The 17,761-nt window shown below is 41.2% G+C and overlaps 2 protein-coding genes and 1 non-coding gene across 6 annotated transcripts in view; all 3 read right to left on the bottom strand.

The window, feature by feature from the left end:
* The window catches only part of dennd4c (DENN/MADD domain containing 4C), a 33,396-nt gene extending 26,463 nt beyond the window's left edge, over positions 1-6,933 (bottom strand). For all 4 annotated transcript variants that reach the window (XM_065950337.1, XM_065950339.1, XM_065950338.1 and 1 more), the window contains exon 1: positions 6,639-6,933. The gene's annotated coding sequence lies outside the window, so the exon portion shown is untranslated. The remainder of the gene's footprint in view (positions 1-6,638) is intronic.
* A 1,151-nt stretch (positions 6,934-8,084) lies between these two features.
* On the bottom strand, positions 8,085-17,159 carry haus6 (HAUS augmin-like complex, subunit 6). The gene is made up of 16 exons (XM_065950451.1): positions 16,726-17,159; positions 15,087-15,182; positions 14,905-14,983; positions 14,269-14,401; positions 13,980-14,124; positions 12,830-12,892; positions 12,696-12,753; positions 12,277-12,450; positions 11,837-12,033; positions 11,546-11,675; positions 11,222-11,324; positions 11,051-11,114; positions 10,294-10,435; positions 10,061-10,159; positions 9,406-9,541; positions 8,085-9,212 (listed from the first exon to the last, which is right to left on the bottom strand). The coding sequence occupies exons 1-16, from the start codon at positions 16,866-16,868 to the stop codon at positions 8,521-8,523; spliced, it is 2,454 nt and encodes an 817-aa protein (XP_065806523.1). The 5' UTR covers positions 16,869-17,159; the 3' UTR covers positions 8,085-8,520.
* Positions 10,864-10,994, bottom strand: LOC114920152 (small Cajal body-specific RNA 8). Its single transcript, XR_003808462.1, has one exon. It is a non-coding gene; the product is annotated as a small Cajal body-specific RNA 8 (non-coding RNA).
* Positions 17,160-17,761: the final 602 nt, after the last annotated feature.

Below are 17,761 nucleotides of genomic sequence, written 5' to 3'. Positions count from 1 at the left end.
TCTAAGAACTTTAAATCAATCAAATAGAAACAAAAAAAGGGACACTGTATGCATTACTGGTATTATTAAATCAGCATTTTTATTCCTGAAGAGCTCCTTTCACTATTGCGGGGCATGTTGGTGACCAGCACGGTCAGCATGTCCAACTCACTCTGAAAATAACAGCGTATTGGTATGACTAGAGCCGTTTTTACATTATGCACTCCTGAAAATATATTGATAACTTCAGGAGGACTGCTCTGGATATTCTCCTGACCTAGCTGTTCACATATGCGCCTCACAGCTGGAGACTATCCCTGTCTCCTGAGATAAGACATGGCGTTAAAAACAAATACGTGGACATAGCGAAATAGCGGAGTCGGCTATACAATCTATGCTCCATCACAGAATATAAACGTCACTCCCCCCTCCCATATATCCCTCCTGAAAATATCAGGGGTTTTCTGCAAGTGTGAAAGCACTATCTAAAAAAAATAATACATATAGTATGACTGGGGGACAACTGTTTTAGTTTCACTTTCCCCCCCCCTTTATTGACAGGCCTCCAAAGTGAAACTTAGTGAAAATCCTCGATTCAAAGCTGGTTTTTCCCTCCAGCACAACAGACGCTCCAACGTGCTAATGCTCTTCACAAATGACTTCTGGTGGTTAAAAACAAAATCCCACTTCCTAATAATCCATGGCTTCTGCGTGAGGTGTAACACAACCTCGAGTCCTGCATCCTGATTTAGACTCAAGTTTATGAAGCTGAAGGCAGCAGGACTTTTGGATCCAGTCAAGCAGACATTTACTTTTCAGATGTCTGGAGTAGAAGTAGTGGATTAGAAGTGACAACAATAGCTTTTTGCGATCTTTAAAGCTGAGGCAGTGAGGGACACTCATGTGGAGGTGCACTAAGAAACAACAATAAGTTATCAATTATTACATCCAGTACTAGTACAGCCTATTCTTTCTGAGGTTTTATGAACATTTCCTTGTCTGCGGATCAACTGAGAAATCAACACAAGCCACGCTTATTAGTTTAGGGAAATGTACAAATAGAAGATAGTTGGATTTAAGCTTTAAACATGGTACTTTTTCAGAGAACAGGACTTAACTGGAGATCTAAAATTCAATTTGTGACCACATTTTGTTGCAAAATCCTGGGTGGGTCATTCCTTGAGGCCCCTAAATTTAGTGGACTGGAAAATCTTGTTCCTCGATGGGAGCACTGGTCTGAACTTGCTTGTAAATGTGCCAAAAGGTTGCAGCCAAACAAGCCCTGAGGGAGGAGGGAAAATCCAGCTGTCATTAACAAATGAAGGGTTAAAGGAGGTCCTACAGTCTTGCGTGCCTTAATACCAAATTATGTTTGTTTGATTCACTTCCACATTCAAAAGCGATGAAGACAAGAAAGAGATTCTACTATTAAAGCACACAAGAGTGAAACCCCTTCCTCCATCCCCCCACGTTCTGCCCCCACAATGATCTCACCCCGTTCACACAAAAGAGCCTGGAGGCTCGTTCCCCAGGGGTGAAAGAGCCTGCCTGCGTGCGTGTGAGCGCATGCTAAAGTGTAGCTGTTTGTGTGTGTGTGTGTGTGTGTGTGTGTGTGTGTAACGCTGGACAACAGACAGTGCTATATTATTTCAGCAGGAGCTCTGCCATGCACGTCCACTCCCAGCTCGTCTGAAACAGCAGCTGAGAGTGACATACACAAACATCACGTAACATAGACAGTACACATGAGAATAAAAAGCAATGACGCAAGTGTGTGTGTGTGTGTGTGTGTGTACAGATGCAGGAATACTACTAGAAAGCCAGCTGACCCATGGTTATAAATAGAACAGGCTAATCCTACACACAAACCCCTCTTTTTCAGATGTATACGAGTTTCTGTGCAAGTACTAATAACTCCTTTTTCCTTCCTGCAGGGCTTCTAAAGTGCATTTTAAGTCAGTCAGGTAAACTTGCTCACATAAAAAATAAAAAATCCATCAAAGAAAAGTCATTTGATTTCAGCTGTGGCTGCGTTTGGGTTAATTTCTGCAGCCCCAGTGTGTCTACCTCAAGTGCCACTCTGTAAGTGTGGGCTTTGGAGGATCTGAGGAGCAAAGTGGCCTTCCCTGCCACCTGTCATCACAGCATGCTGTCAGCGGCGAAGGCCAGACTGAGTGGAAGGTGCCAACGAGGTGACGAAACCCCCTGTTTTACAAGGCACCTAAAAAAAAAGTGTGCTTACTCTCGGACTCTGGGTTGGAGCGTGGGCTCGAGGTGGAGATGCGCTCCGATTAAACTCAGCTCGGTTGCTGCTTGATTGAATTCATATGCTGCGAACGACAGCATGTGTGTGAGTAGTGGGGCTGTTAAATGTGGTCTGTAAATACCTCCCCGTGCTAATTAATCTTAACAATGTGTTGTGATGAAACCAACAGCCAAACTTGGTGGAGGAGCTACACCAGACTTCAGTTTACAAGACAATAAGGGGCGGGGGAGGGGGGGGGGGATACTTTTTTGTGTTATTGTTGATAAAAAAAGGAACGCTTATGTGCACTTCAAACAGGTCTTGCTCTTCAGAGTTTGCTGGAGGTGGAGCTTTCACTCTGTCTGCAGTTTAGCTTCAGATCAGCCTGGCAAAACAACAGATCTCTCACTCTTCAACATTTTTTTTGAACACAGGAAATACGCTAAGTTGGATTTCAACAAGCTACAGACATTAGCTATTGACACAGTTCGATATAATAGGTATCTAGCTGCCATATCACTGATAACAGTCACAGCAGATCAGGTTTGTTGTTGCTGTTCTGCTTCAGTAAACAGCCATGTATGTCATACCACAGCTGAAACTAATGAATCGCATTCAATGAACAGATGTGTTTTCAGTGAAAATACTTCATTGTTTGTTTGCTTGATATTAAATGTAACACTGAATGCCTGATCTAATGCCACACCAGTCAATCACACAGGTCGGGAGGCTTAAAGCTGGCATCAAACGGATGTTGTAATCTTGGTTTTAAGGGTTCAAACATTGGGAATCTGACAAATAGTTATCATTTCACTAAGTACCAACTTTATGACCAACTGAAGAGAAGAACATTATGTCACATGACATTTTTGACAACACTTTAGCTACCGATGAACAACAGCTAACGTTGGCATTCGATCATTTTTCAATCAGCGTTTTTTTGTCGTTGTTTTGCTCCAAGGCTTAAACACATGAATGCTGATATTTTAGAATTAATTTAGGTATCTGTTATGAGTTATGATGTTGACGTTGGTCAGGGTTTTCGTTTGGGTTCTTTTACTGTTGGGGTTTTGTTGTGTTTGTTATTTGCGCTCTGTTGTCTCTAATAAAGTTATAATTGTTGTCATTATATTCCACAGTTAAAGGTAGTGTTAGCTTCAAAGTGGTTCAATGTGAGGGTTAGCTGTTGGGTAATAACAGCTCATTGGTTATCGATACATTGTTTTTATTTTAAATGATCCCCAGGGATTTTATCTTTGTGTTGTATTTTCAATTACTGCTCAATCAGGAAGCAGTGAAATACTGTAGTAGTTAGAGGGTGTACACAGCAAATGTTTGTGATATTTAATTGATGTGTAATTTTCACAACTGGCTGACTGTTTCTTGCACGATAACAGACATCAAACTGTTAATGGTTTGCTAATATTCCATCAAAGAAACCAAAACCAACCAGTGAATACAACCCAATACATGAAAAGTGGCACAGATCCTAACGACTGAAGCGAAAAGAAAAAAAAATCCGGTTTTTCCTTCCTGGCTCTCTGTGGGTCCACAGTTACACTTTGCAAAGACCTGAGCATGTGATTTAAGAGGCAGGTGTGCTCACAAGAGAGTGTGACACACTGTGAGTGTTTGCTGAACTGTGTCAAGAAAAAAACCAAAAAGAAAAACCAACGGTTTCCTGCACAGCCAGCGGCAACAGGTAGGTCATGCTTCCCACAATCTGACGAGAAAGTAGGGCAAAGACAGTTAAGGGTTCCCACCATACGTGACCTCCTGCGACTCAAACAACCCCCCCCCCCCGCCCCCCCGCGTTGGTTTGACGATGAGAGGCAGCTCAGGGCAGCGAGGCTAGGCTCAGCAGAAACGTCACAAGACTGCCTCCCTCCTGGAGCGTGACAGCCCGGCAGACAGAGAGCATTCTTTCCACTCCGAGGAGAAGGGAGCGAGGGCAAACTCATTGCCCTTACTGCCCAGCTGGGACTAAACCAGCGTGGACTCAGGCCTATACTGGGGGGGGGGACATCTAAAGTGAACCAAAGTACAAGGGTCAGAGACAAGAAATAGGTTATCTGAGAGGGTCAGCTTTGGCCAGGTTACAAGATTCTTTTGGCTGAAATTGACTTCCTCAAGTTAATATGTTTTCAGTTATGCAAACAGGAGGTTAACAATGCAGCTCCACTGAAGTGTTTCAGGATAGTTTGGCAAAATAATAATTGTAACAACGGTGGAAAGAAAAATTGGCTTGCCTTGAGCTAGACAATAACTCCCTAGCTGCCAAAGGGATGCTGTTATGTTAATGAATCCTGACCTCTCTATTGAGCAAGACGTCCCCACATAAAGTCACTAAAATATATAAAGCAAATAAATATTACTGAAGAAAAGTTACATTTGTGACGAGTAAAATCTTTGTTGTTGTTGTTGTTGTTGTTGTTTCGGGTCCAGTTACAATCCTACAAGTGGAAGTATAGTGGAAGTGCAGTGAACTTTAACTTCTGAAAGGAGGGGTTGAATAAGAGCTGCCCAATTAATTGCAATTTCCATATTATCAGGATGAACCAGGCCAGGCTCAGTCTCCAGCAGCAGCAGCCAAGCTACAAAAAGAGGAGGCAGGGATGTTTCTAGGTAACTCATTTCCAAGTCGGTTAAACAGAAATTCAAATTCAGACGAACCGACCAATCTAAAAAAGGTAAGAAAACACACACACACAGACACACAAATATTACTAAGTTATACCTCACACTCATCAGATTCCAATTTGACTTTGCAGCGGCAACTACCGAGTCCTTCCACAGCCTGTCACTGCAAACTTTTTCCTTGCCTTTGTCACCTGACAGAGCCTTTGGATGGCCAGCCCCGGTGACAAAGTGCAAGTTCAATGTACCCAAGCCACAGTGCAGCAATGACGTACTTTATACCTGCACACCAGAAGCAGTTGGCGAGAGGCAACATTCGCTCCACTCCCCTTTTCCAGCCGCTGTCAGGCCAAGCCAAGGTCAAGAAAGAGATTTTTCTTCCATGTTTCCACATGTCAGTGGTTCATTTCCTGCAACTCTGCAAAAGCTATTCCAACCATTTACTCCCTCCACAAGTCGTGATTGTTCTGTTACAGCCTGACTCTGGTCTCAGTCGGTATAACGCCTCGTTGAAACTGTAATGTGTACAGTAGAAGAGAGGAAGTGCCATCCTTGGCTCTGCTGGGACTTGTGCCACGGCTGCCATAACAGGAACATCACATGCATGCCGTGATTCACCGAAAAACGCTGATGGGAAGCGGAGTACTCTGCAGCCCTGGAGGGCCAGACTTGCTGCTGGCTGGCAAACAGTCAAGTGCTGAGGCGTAGATATGCGAGCACCTTGGCATCGAACTTAATGGCATTAAAGCTCCCTCCACACGGGGCCATAAAACAAAACAGCAGAGGTATGTTACACGGCTCTTTGTCCTTAGGGTCAGGGTCATACAAATGCAGAGAGAGTGAGTCCACAAGCCCAGATACAAGTCAGGTTACAAGTTCCTTATCTTGGGGATAGCTTAGAGCAGGGGTGGGTCACATGCGGGCCCCCCCCCATCAACCCTCAATGTGGCCCTCAGGTCAATTAATTGGAAACATGAAGAAAACGTGACAAAATCTGCCATGAATTCATGAAAACCAGAAATATGTGCATAATAATATTTGATCATTAGTATATGTTGAAGTTAAATCTGAGACATAATTGACTGTAATCGTTTTTTGTATACTACAATTTGGCCCCTCTGGCAGTGAGAGTTAAATGAATGTGGCTCCTTGCTGTGACCAAAGTTGCCCCCATCCCTGGCTTAAAGAGTGAGCAAAATTCCCCTGCTGAAGTCTTGAATTTTAAATATATGTTTGATTTTCAGCAGGAAACTGTGTGTGTGTGTGTGTGTGTGCTGGAGCAGACACCTGCAAGGTTAGGGCAGGCTCCAGGAGAGCTGAGTCCTGATTATCAGGCGTCAAGGAGGGCCAGGAACTCACAAGCAGAGGAGGAGGAGGAAAAAAAAAAAAGTAGGAGGGGGTGCTGCTGTATTCCCAACTGTTGCATCCGACCCATAACTAGGTCAGCTTTTCGTGCAGGAAATACACATCACCGCGGATAAAAAACAAAAGACAAGTCCTCCTGTGATCAAACCAGTGATACGTGGCTGCCTGTCTCTCTTTGCGCGGTTGGATAACACACACACACACACACACACACACACACACACACACACACACACACACACACACACGGTGGAAAGTGTGGTAACACACCGCAGCAGCTTAACACCAAGAAAATGTAATTTTAGCGCAGGAGCTTACTTAAGAACAGATAAAGACATCTTAAATAGTTACAATACTGTTTCTAAGTAACTCTCCTATAGCTTCATATTCAAAACAAATAAGCTCCACTCACCAGCTGTTTACACTGCAGCCCGAGACAATGTTGACATGAAGGCAACTTGCAGTTTTTTTACCCGCTTTGATATGTTCCGTATTTCTATTTGTGAGAAACAGGTCAGACTCTGGAAGACGCGCAGGAAAAACAAAAAAGGGGGCACTTCGTAAAATCCTCCTTTGAAACTTTGCTCCGCTTTTCTTCTTCTTCTTCTTCTTCTTCTTCACACTTTCACCTGAAGTTGCTGGCGGAGGCAGGCGCCATGTTTGTGTCTGTCGCTGATAGTTTTTGTCAGGGAGCTTTTTCTCCGCGGACGTCTCTTTCAGACTGGAACCGCCCAGAGAAGAGGAGAGGCTACGTCGTCGTCGTCGTCGTCCCCCCCCCCGCTGCTGAAACCTGACAAAGGCTGGCCTCGGGGCGCGCTGTCAAGCACACTAGCAAAACTTCCGGATTGTCATTTCAAAATAAAACCGCAGTCGTCGTTTTTTAAAATAGTTACTAACTCTTGGTTTTTAGTACTTTTTTTTTTTTTTTTAACATATGGAAAGAGTTTGTGAATAAAACATGGTGTTGTGTTTATTGGTTGTATAATCAGTAGCAGTATCTATTTTTAAAAGGCACAATTTAATAATGAATCTTGATGTTAAAATTAATTACAGTTAAAGTTTACAGAAAAGTTGACTCAAACTTGTCAAATTGCAAGTGTGTCGACAAGTAACTTTATTATAATTATTATAATAATTAAAGGTTGTAGGCTATAGTAGGCTTAAAACGCATAATTTTTATGAATATTTGTGTTTTTTGTTTGTTTTTTCCACATTTACAATCAGTGTACAGTTTCAGGTGTGATATAATTGATTGCATATTCATTTTCTTCAAGAATTAATAAATTGTTATATCCAAATAAATAACTTTTAAATATTTTTTTGCTCACAAGGAGCTTTAGTATGGCGGCTCCTAACAACTCGTAGGTTATGGCATATGTAAAAACTAGACAATGCTGAAGTAGAAACAAATGGACATTTTTCCTGCATCAATTTATTATGGTGAAACATTTTATAGCCTCTGAAAAGGTTGATCGCCCAATTGCGGTTTATTGTGAAAGGGATAGACTTTACGTCCTCTACCAGTTTTTATTCCACCTTGACACACTTGTTTCGGTGTTTTGCACAATGTCTGACACCCCCTACCTTCAGCTGAGAGTAATTACATTGGAAAAGCAACAGGTGCGTGAGAAAACCAGTTTATTTGAATTTACGCAATTCTGTAGTGACGATGCAACACGTTTTCTTGTGGTTAAAACTCTCGTCATCAAATATCCAATAAGGAGAAATATTTAACCTTTTTTCAATATTGATTTATGAACACTGCAACGCTGAGGGTTAATGTGGTGTCCAACAGTCTAACTTTAGTTCAACCTGCAGCTTAAATTACAAGGAAAGAAAAAGCTATCAAGGAACAGTGAATGTTTGCATTACATTTTTATTTTAAAAAATATTACAAATTATATTCTTTTCATCAAACCAACTGAGCTGTTTCTTTTCTCACATCGGAGGTGATTTAAATTCAACCATGATAAAAGTGCAATGTAAATGGGAAGATGCAGACAAGCTTTGTTGAATACAGTGGACTATATTCCCACATTTTAAAAAGGAAGATTTGATGAGAGATCCTTCTTCAGCACAAGAAACAATATGAAGCTAGGAATTGCAAATATTTACAAAAAAAAAAAAAATGACACTTTACAATTTTATTAAGCAGTTCATGTCTACTTTTTAAAATTAAACATATTTACTATATTTAGTTAGTTATTTAACATCAATGTGCAAACTTTTCTTAAAAATCAAATATCAGTTTAAGACAGTCAAGGCTGGAAATGGGGGTTCTCTGAGGAATGTATTTAACACTTCATGTCATCTATTGGGGAGAATGTGATCAGTTTTGGGAGGCCGTACTCCTGCTTTTTGGCTGGCGACGGCGTCTCCAGTGTGTCCAAGTCCAGGGAGAAAACCTTGTCTGTGGCGTCATTTGATTTAGCAGGCTCCATAAGCCAGTCTTTGTCCAAACTTGGGCTCATGTGACCCGTTAGAAGACACTCAGGAGTCCTCTTCCTTCTGTCCATTAAGGAACCGTCGGCACACGCCTGCTGACTCAGGTGAAGTGTGGCAAGGGGCGACCGCTTCTCCTGACTCTTAAGGGCAGGGATTAGGAAATCATCTTCATCCTCACTCTTCATGTCTAATTCTTCATCGTCGAGGCTCAGCAGACTGTCACAGCTCGGCATTTCGGGGAGCGTTTCGTGCTCGAGGCTGAACTGGACCGCACTGCTGCCTGTGCCGCTCGGGCTGTCGAGGGCCTCCGTGTTGAAGGTGTCCCACAGCAGAGTGGTTTTAACCTCTCCGCTTGTTGATATAGGTTTCATACTGCAAGTGAAACTCTTGGAGGAAGAATCTGGGCTCAGCAAGACATTGCGAGGCTCATCAAGGGGGGTGAGTCGCCCCATCACACTGTCTTCAAATGTTGCTGAATGTCCCATTTTCTCAGCTTTGTCTTCCTGAAGTGCCTTACGCCAGGAGTTCTTCACATCCATAACTAAAGAAAAGTGAAAACGAGTTCAGAAGCTGACACAGAGACAATGGGAAATGCAGATCTCCAACAATGACAGTTATTTCTTAAACTCAGAATGCATTGTTTGAGGCAACCCTGATGCTGCTCAACATAATCTTACATGTGAATAGAACCAACCTTAAATTAAGGGTGAGATCTGATGCAAAAGAAAACTTACTTAGGCTCTCAGGTGTTCGGGGCAGCTGCTTTTTTGTGGAGAAGGGATCTCTATGAAGAGTGCTCAAGAGGCTCTCCAAGTCACGCCCTTTGACCCTGCCGTCTGTCGGACTGGTCGTAGTCACAGCATCTGCAAACTAACATACACACAGTGTTAGAGGTTTAAAAAGAAAACACAGACTCGTACCATTAACTAGTTGTCTTTACTATTTTTTTTTCCAAGTTAAATAAGCCGCTTACAGATTGCCATTCCACATCAAGGCCCTAATGACGCTCTGCAGTCATGCCTCTGTGCTATACATAGCATCCTAAACAGCGTAGTATTGGTGTCCCAGTGCGTGATCTCAAACCGTCTTACAGTGCTGGGAGAGCTTGAGTAGCACAGCCTGTGAACACACAGGGCGAGCTCCACATACACACAGCACTAATCCGTCCTGCTGGTTCTAACATTAAACAGACACCGTGTCATCCCCTGTTACATCTGTTATTACCGCCGATGGTGGATCAATTCCACCCCACCATGCGGTCGGTGCATTACACAACACAGAAGCAGGGTAACAAGGGTTTAAATAACCTGCCTTAAACTGGCAATCTTTCAGCAGCTGTAAAAGGCTAGCATTCATAATTCTTTATGACCTTAACAGTCAGTGCTATACCTGGTCAGCAAGGTTATCACACTCCATATTGAGTATTTGAGCCTTGTGTCTTTTGGAAGAAGTCTTCGGTTGAACGTGGGCTGTTTTCCTCACACTGGCCTGAAAACAAGGACACCTTTGTTAGTATGTTGATGTAGGATTTTATGCACAGACATTCAAAAGGTTGAGCAAATGCACTTTACTTTAAAAAAAAAACAAAAAAAAAAAACAGAATTCTCAAGCTCATTACTAACCTGAGGTGGTGCTACAGATGGAGATACAGCAGGAGGAGCAGGAGGTGTGTCAAACAGCCAGTCAAGAGAGGTGTTTGCTTGAGATGATGCTGCAGTGGTGACATCAGGACTTTCGATCCTTTCAGCTGCCGTAGGATAAGAGCTGATTCCAGAAAAAAAAAAACATGTCGTGTTAAACAGACTTAACATTTAAGTCTGTTTTGCCCCATATCACATTTTCATCACAGTGTAGTACAGCTCAGGAACAGTGAAAGCATCATAGAGCTTCTAAAAGTAGCTGATAACTTCCAGCTATGTGGCCTTGACTCAGTGCCAAAAACCTGCATGAAGTTGGCACACTGCCCTACATCTTCACTCCATTCAATTGTTTCTCAGCAGAGTGTAGAGTAATGTTCAAGTCAAGCTCCTAGAATGAAAAGACAATCTGTTTGACATGCTCCAAGTATTCAATCAAGCCTTAACACTTCAGGCTTTAATGCAGAGACACATGTCCTCTGCTTTATAAACTATGCAAGCTTATTTCTGGTACATGGCAAAACATATTTGGAACTTTGTTGCGTATAAAACTCAGAGTGTCAGCTCCGTATCTGTCCGTGGCGATTTCTCTCAATTCGCCACGGTCATCAGAGAGCTCTTATGCTGTAGGGAGGACTTGTGACGGACAGAGCAAGGCTTAGCACTGCCAATGTATCTGCCTCCCATTCAAAAGACAATAATGACAAACAAGAAGACTTCTCTTCATGGCTGTTGACATTACCTGCTCTGGTTAAAAGAAGTGTCATGTAATCCGTCATGTGATTTACTCTCTGCAGGCTTCTCCTCTGAAAAATAAAAGCAGCATTGTAAGAAATTAAAAAAAAAAATCTTTTTCCATAGATCCTATTTAAAAACACATTATGCATGTTCTCATTCATATCATTTTGCCCACCAAGAAGTGATGCAGGAAACTGGGAGAAGATGCCACTCGTGTAAGAGGCATCAGTAGCTGGTTCAAAAGACAGTGGAGCCATTGGTGAGAGGAAGCCCAGAGCCTAAAAAACACCAGACGTATCATAAAGTTAGCAATGCATCGACAGTGAAAAGCCTTTTGATTCACTGCGGCTGGATTCATAACTGCAGCAACAGAACAAAGTCATGCCGTCTTGTTTGGTATTTGGCAAAACACATATACTGTATATGACTTTACTGTCAATGTGGAAGATTTGGGGTTGAATGAGATCAAAAAAAAAAAAAATCAAAAAGGACAACTCACCGGATCTTCATTCAGGAAAGATACTAGTGGTGTTTCTTTCAGGGTTTGCATCCACTTCTTGTCCCACTCGGCATCCAACTCCCCGATGTTACTCCTAACCTCAGGAATTCCTTCCTTGGAAATTGTCTGCCTGTGAGAAAATTAAAAGCTATTAGAGTCTCTAAACCACCAAGATTTGAGGGATATTTTAGTTCCTACCAATACATCACGTAATGTTGCAGCACCATAAAAAAAAAAAAAAGGTAGGAGAAAGTGCATCCTTCTGGAAATAGAGTGTGGCTCTGTGTATACCTGATGAGGTGGAGCTCCTGCAGCACACGGGCCATCTGCTGACACTTCTCCTGCAGAGGCTCTGCACTGAGCCGGGGCTTTGGGGCGTTAGAGACCCGAGATTGCGCCTCCCTCAAGAGGTGCAGCGCGTGGTTCGTCAGCTCAAACACACACAGGAGGTTCAGCTGGCCGGCCTCGTACACATTCCCTGAACTCAACTGGGAAACAGGAACCATCGCAATCAGTGAAAGCTCGGATTGAAAAGGCTCAGTCATCACAACGTGGGCTCAGTCATGACCACAGTTTTCATTAGCATTGAAAGTGTTGTGCAACCAATGATGCCGGATAAGCCTAAAGTAACACTGAAATGTTGAAAGAAACCTGAAAGAACAGACTCAATTGTTCAATGAACAATAACTTTACATCGCTCGGGACAATATCAGTTAACTTCTATCCCTCACCTGGTTTGGGAGCTGTTCAACTCTCTCCAGCAGCGTCCGGGGAATTTTGAGTACTCTATTCGTTCCATCCAGTACGTGTCGATCTACATCCCCCTTCAAAACACTTCCCACTGCCTGCTGCTCCTCTTTAGTGGTTGACAGCATTTCATCAACAGTCGACCACAGGGAGCGTACCTTGGGATAACCAAATATTGTAAGTGAGCTCTTTGAACATTAAACACGTCTCAGTACAGAGCTACTTCTTTCCAAAACACATTTTGGTTCAGATATTTAACACCACACACTTCTGGAAAATCGTATTCAAAAAAAAAGGTATGACAATACGCATCAGGTCAGTTCTGCATTTCCCCATTAGTCCAAGTGGAGTCAAAACTATGTCTTGAGTTTCATTTAGGCTTTAAAAACAAAACATCACTTACCTTTTGTGTCTTCTCAGCTGTAGACGTTTCCGCTTCTGTAGAATCACCGCTAAAACGCCTGAAAGTAAAAAGTATTGTTAACAAACCAAAAACACACAAGTCAAAAGACTCAAAAACCATAAAGTCATACATACTTGAGTAGCTCATCGTATTTGGCACACTCTTCTCCAGCTTCCTTCTTTGATTTCACAAGGATCCTTTCGAAAGAGGGGGGGAACAAAAGAAGAAGATTTAAAATTGACCAAAAAGTAGTAGAATCAAATTATCCACTTGCAAAAACAATGGCTGATAATGGCAGCAGTGGCTTTGCATCTTGGTACACTTGATGGAGCTGAGCCATCGTTAATGAAATGGGTTTCATCTGTGCTGTATTCGCTTCAAATTGTGAACTACTCCAGCTGCAATCAACTGACCCCAAATGAACAATGGCGTGAATACAATCAGTTCACACAGACAAGGCCTCAAACAATAAGCCAATGAAACAACATCAAGAGCACTCATCTGCAATTAAAACATAAGAGTGTTTAAAGAAAAGGTCATTATTTGTACATTTAATATTCAAAGTAAGATAAATTAAAAAAAAAAACCATAACTGAAAAGACAAAGCAACATATTTGGTAACAATAAGAAAATTCTTCTTGAATTGCAGTATGCAAATTCTTGAATTTGCATACTGCATGAGTGCAGTATGCATGGTGTTGGTCCTTGACTTTTGACATGTTTGCTCTTGCATCAGCTGCAGACCATAGCAAACAGAATATTGTTGACAACATCGTTACCTTAGATAAACAAATTGCTGAGCTTTCCAAAGATGCACGTGGTAACTCTGTTGATGTGTCCCATCTTTGCTGGGAAAAGGATTGTGGCGCACAAAAATGCAAAAGTCCTACAAACTGCAAAATGAAACTATAAATAGAAGGATATCTGGTACTGGGTATGATGTAGTTGACTTAAGTTAATTGGAAACACTAAATTCATTTAGTATTAGCAACCACAGTAGGTTCTCTTGCATGTTTGAAATGAAAGGGTGAGGGGAGTGGTTGTCCATAGGTTGCAATGTGGAATTGCCACAAAATCCAAATTTCATGTTTTATTACAGCTCATATTTTTGTCTTAATGAAATGCCCAACTTTAAGACAGAACATTTGACGCAAAGACAAGTATAAAAACCAAAGGCTTCTGTAGTGAGAGAAGGCTGCCTTGCAACAACCTGTTGCTACAGCTGTAAATATAACACATCATCTCTGACTGCAGAGGTGCCAAGATGGAACTTCAAGGACTTACTGGGCTCGTTTCTGGTACTCATGAAGAAAACGATCCTGGTCCACGGCAGCTTTTAAAAACCTGGAATGGGTTAGATTGTGTCGCTTCACTGCCATGTCAAAGGAAGAAGCCGGCATAGCTGCACCCTCAGGAACCCAGCTGTCATCTAATGATGACAATATTCAAGATTAATTGACGCTAACTTAGAGGCAAATACATTAAATACAATGTAATGTTGCTATGCTGATCTACAAATTGTGCACACAAGCTATTGGTATCAAAAAAAAAAAGATTTCCTAAGTGGACAGACCTGTGGTGAATGTCTTCATTTCCTGCAGCATGACATAATTGGCCAGATGAAGCATCAAGCTGACAAACTTGGGACCTCCAGGTGACAGGAACAAGGATGCTACCACTTTGGATCCTGCATTTGCAGTTTCATCCTACACAGTTTGAAAAAAAAAAAAAAAAAGGTCAACTTACCATTAAATTTAGTGGAATACTTGATGGCAGAAGCAGCATTTGAGAATAAAAAATATTTTAGGAAGGAAATTTGTTCTTGCAACAAAAGAGAGACAGCATTAGCCTCAAGCTAGAGATTGCTAACATGTCTGCATTTCACAGTAAATATAACACGAAGACAGAATGATGCAGAGTTCACCCAAATGATTTTCTACATGACAAGAGCAAATAGCAATATTGATTTATTCATTGCAGATGGGTGTTCTAAATAAATAGTATATCTATCATAATACAATGTTACCTTCATTTCATGTGGATTTATTTCACTTATGGTTTTACAAAAGCTGTGCACAAAAGTCTTTCAGGTAAGCTTCTAAGGGGAAAGCACACGAGTGAAAGTAAAGCCAAAAGAAATAAAGCAACAAATAAAGAATAGATGTAAATTCTATCCAAATGTTGAGTGCATAGCTGGGGAGTTTCTTACCATTATTTCTCGTAGCCAGGCACAAGTAACTTTGCGGAATTCAACATCTGCTTTCTGATTCAAAACCGGCCAGCAGTGCCTAACCCAAAACAAAAAGCTCATTATAGTCACAAATGCTAGGGACTGTCATGGGGACGGTTGCCAATGAATGTCAATAGTTGATCATTCCTTTTTTCCCTTACCTGAATGCCTCATTGAATCGTGATGGGTTGAGTTTTAACAACAGGAAATGTGTCACTATGTAGAAGGCGTCCTTGTTTGGTTTGTCGAACATATTCCTGTTTGCCATCAAATAACATTCAACCAAGTTAAACTTAAGCTAAAAATCAAGAGCCATGTCAATAACAACGTCAATGTAACTTTAAATGAAATATAAACTCCTCAAAAAAAAAGTTTGGAAACATTACTTCGGTCACTTATTTCACCCCTTTAATAATACCAATTGGTGTTGTATATTATATATCGTTGGAAAGCCTGATTAGTCACCTTTACAACGAGGTATAACTTGTAAGGATCGTGCATTCGTGGAATGAGCAGCACAGCTAAATGTGAGTAGCGCTCTTAAAAAAAAAAAAAAAAAAAAAAAAAGGGCCAAAATCCCCTGCAATTTCACTACTCTGTACAACAGCTCACCTCTTGCGAGCAGAGAACTGTCATCATGATAATATCTGTCTCTCCTTACTGTAATCTGTTCTGCACATGTTAAATTTACAAATTATCCCTGCACTCATGTTCACTTCATTTGTCTGTCTACTCGTCTTTATATTGTATAGTTTCTGCTTATAACATGTCTGCACTCATGCACTTTAACTTATGTCAATACTGTCCATTTATGACTCTGTTTTTGCACATTTAATCTTCCATATTTAATCTTCCTATTTAAGACTAGGAATGCTAAGTTAAATCCTGGTTGTATATATTCACATTCTTAGTTTTGATATTTTTATTGCTTATTTACTTTGTATTTAATATTATATCATGTTTAGATTTGCTAACATTGTGTTTTTTACTCATGTTGTGTGTTTGGACAACCTGCTGCTGTAACGCCACAATTTCCCAGTTTGGGATCAATAAAGTAATTCTATTATATTGGCGCTTCAAGTGCTGCCAGGTGTGTGTGTTAGTTACAGGTGTATGACTGGCACATGATTGACAGCACTTGTGGGATCATCTTGGGCGTGACCAACACAACCACTCCTGGTTGAGGAATGGGATGCCACCCCAAGAGGAGGGTCCAAGCTGTTGTGGCCTCGTATGGATCATCCAAACGCTACTGAGGTCCCTGACAGTGTTCAATGAATGAAGTGTAGTGCTCTACCCACACATACAGCTGTGTTTCACATTGCACAATCTTTACAAGTTAAACATGGTTGTAAAGGTGACTAATCACAGGGGTGCAAACTCATCAGGAATGAAAAAGGTGAGATGGATCCAAACCTCCTAAGGGGGTTCCGTGGGCATTAATTTACTATTTAAATATCAGCTTTAAATTGTGAATTCACAGACGATTTTAGCATTCAGACCGACTAAATAAGCAGTGCAAACAATCAGAAAAACACAATTGCTTGTCGATATCTATGTTCTGTTTTAACTTTTTGATAAAGCTTCAGTGAAACATTAAACATGCACGATCTTTACAAGTTATACCTGGTTGTAAAGGTGACTAATCAGGCTTTCCAAAGATATACAATACAACACCAATTAGCATTATTAAAGTGACCAAATTAATGTTTCCAAACTTTTTTTTTTGTTGAGGAGTTTAGTACCGCTAACATGCACATGAGTCTCACTGAGTTGTTATGATCAGTAAAGCACACTCACGGTCCCAGGTTGATGTGTTTGATGTTAATGTTGGTTTTGCCGGCGATTGACGACATCCCAGTGTCTGGTTGAAATCCGAGCCCGAGAAGAGCAAACCACAAATACTTGCCATTCTTTTTCTGCACTAACATCGGGTTCGCCATTATTCGGGAGGTAAATCCGGCGAAGTGATCAAAAGCTCACGGATAACCAGCTAGCTTAAACTGCTAGCGACAAAGTTAGCCTCCGAACTTTTGTTTCAAGTTTGTCCACATACATTAAAGAAGCTGTTTTCAAACAAACAGAAACCAAACAACTATAGTAACATTTGTTTTAACTATCGATTTGGTTACATTTAGTATGCGCTCACATTTGTTAAAGCTTATTTTTCCCCCAATTGTAGTCAGGAGTATTAGGACTACAAGCAACAACCGCGACCGCCAATTTTTATAATGAGCACCCGGATGTTGTTAACAAGTACTTCCTCCCCATCCGGGTACTTTGCCCAAACGATGCCGACCCCGCCCCCTTTAGGGTGAAATCATTCCATCTGAATGAATTGCGGTTAATGGACAAGTTGGGGTCTTTACCGATTTAATGTCTTAAAAAATAAAAACCGTACTTTAAAACTTAAAGTATGAGACTAAATCTGATGGCCAGTGATATAAACATTTAAAATGTGACATTTCTGACATCATAACGGTGTAAAATTAACCATGTACATCACAGGTCATCAGATTTAAAGGCTCATACTTGCAGTTTTGGGGCGGGGCCGGCGTCGTTTGGGCAAAGCACCCGGATGGGTTGCTCTCATGACTCTACAAATCACTAAAAGTTTGTGAATCAAAAACTTGTCTGGACTACCTGTTCAGGGATGAGGGGATGCAAAGGTAAAGGGTCCAAATCCCAAACATGTCAATTTATAAATTCAAATGGTGGAGTCTTCATCCAGGCATTATAAAGTGATCAGACTATTTAAGTTATTGAAGAACTATAGTGATAAAAAACATGATATATACACAAGTTGTTCCTTTTTAAAAAAAAAAAAAGGAACTTA

This window comes from Labrus bergylta, chromosome 22, assembly GCF_963930695.1.
Source record: "Labrus bergylta chromosome 22, fLabBer1.1, whole genome shotgun sequence".
Taxonomy (NCBI): Eukaryota; Metazoa; Chordata; class Actinopteri; order Labriformes; family Labridae; genus Labrus; species Labrus bergylta.
Note: the sequence above shows the minus strand (reverse complement) of the source record. Positions and strands in the feature narration are given on the sequence as shown.

Excerpts from the sequence above, each read along its gene's own strand:
- haus6 (XM_065950451.1), bottom strand. The coding sequence starts at position 16,868 with ATGGCGAACCCGATGTTAGTGCAGAAAAAGAATGGCAAGTATTTGTGG. Across the intron at positions 14,984-15,086 it reads CGATTCAATGAGGCATTCAG|GCACTGCTGGCCGGTTTTGA; the intron begins GTAAGGGAAAAA and ends GTTTTGGGTTAG. Across the intron at positions 10,436-11,050 it reads ACTTCTTTTAACCAGAGCAG|CTCTTATCCTACGGCAGCTG; the intron begins GTAATGTCAACA and ends TTCTGGAATCAG.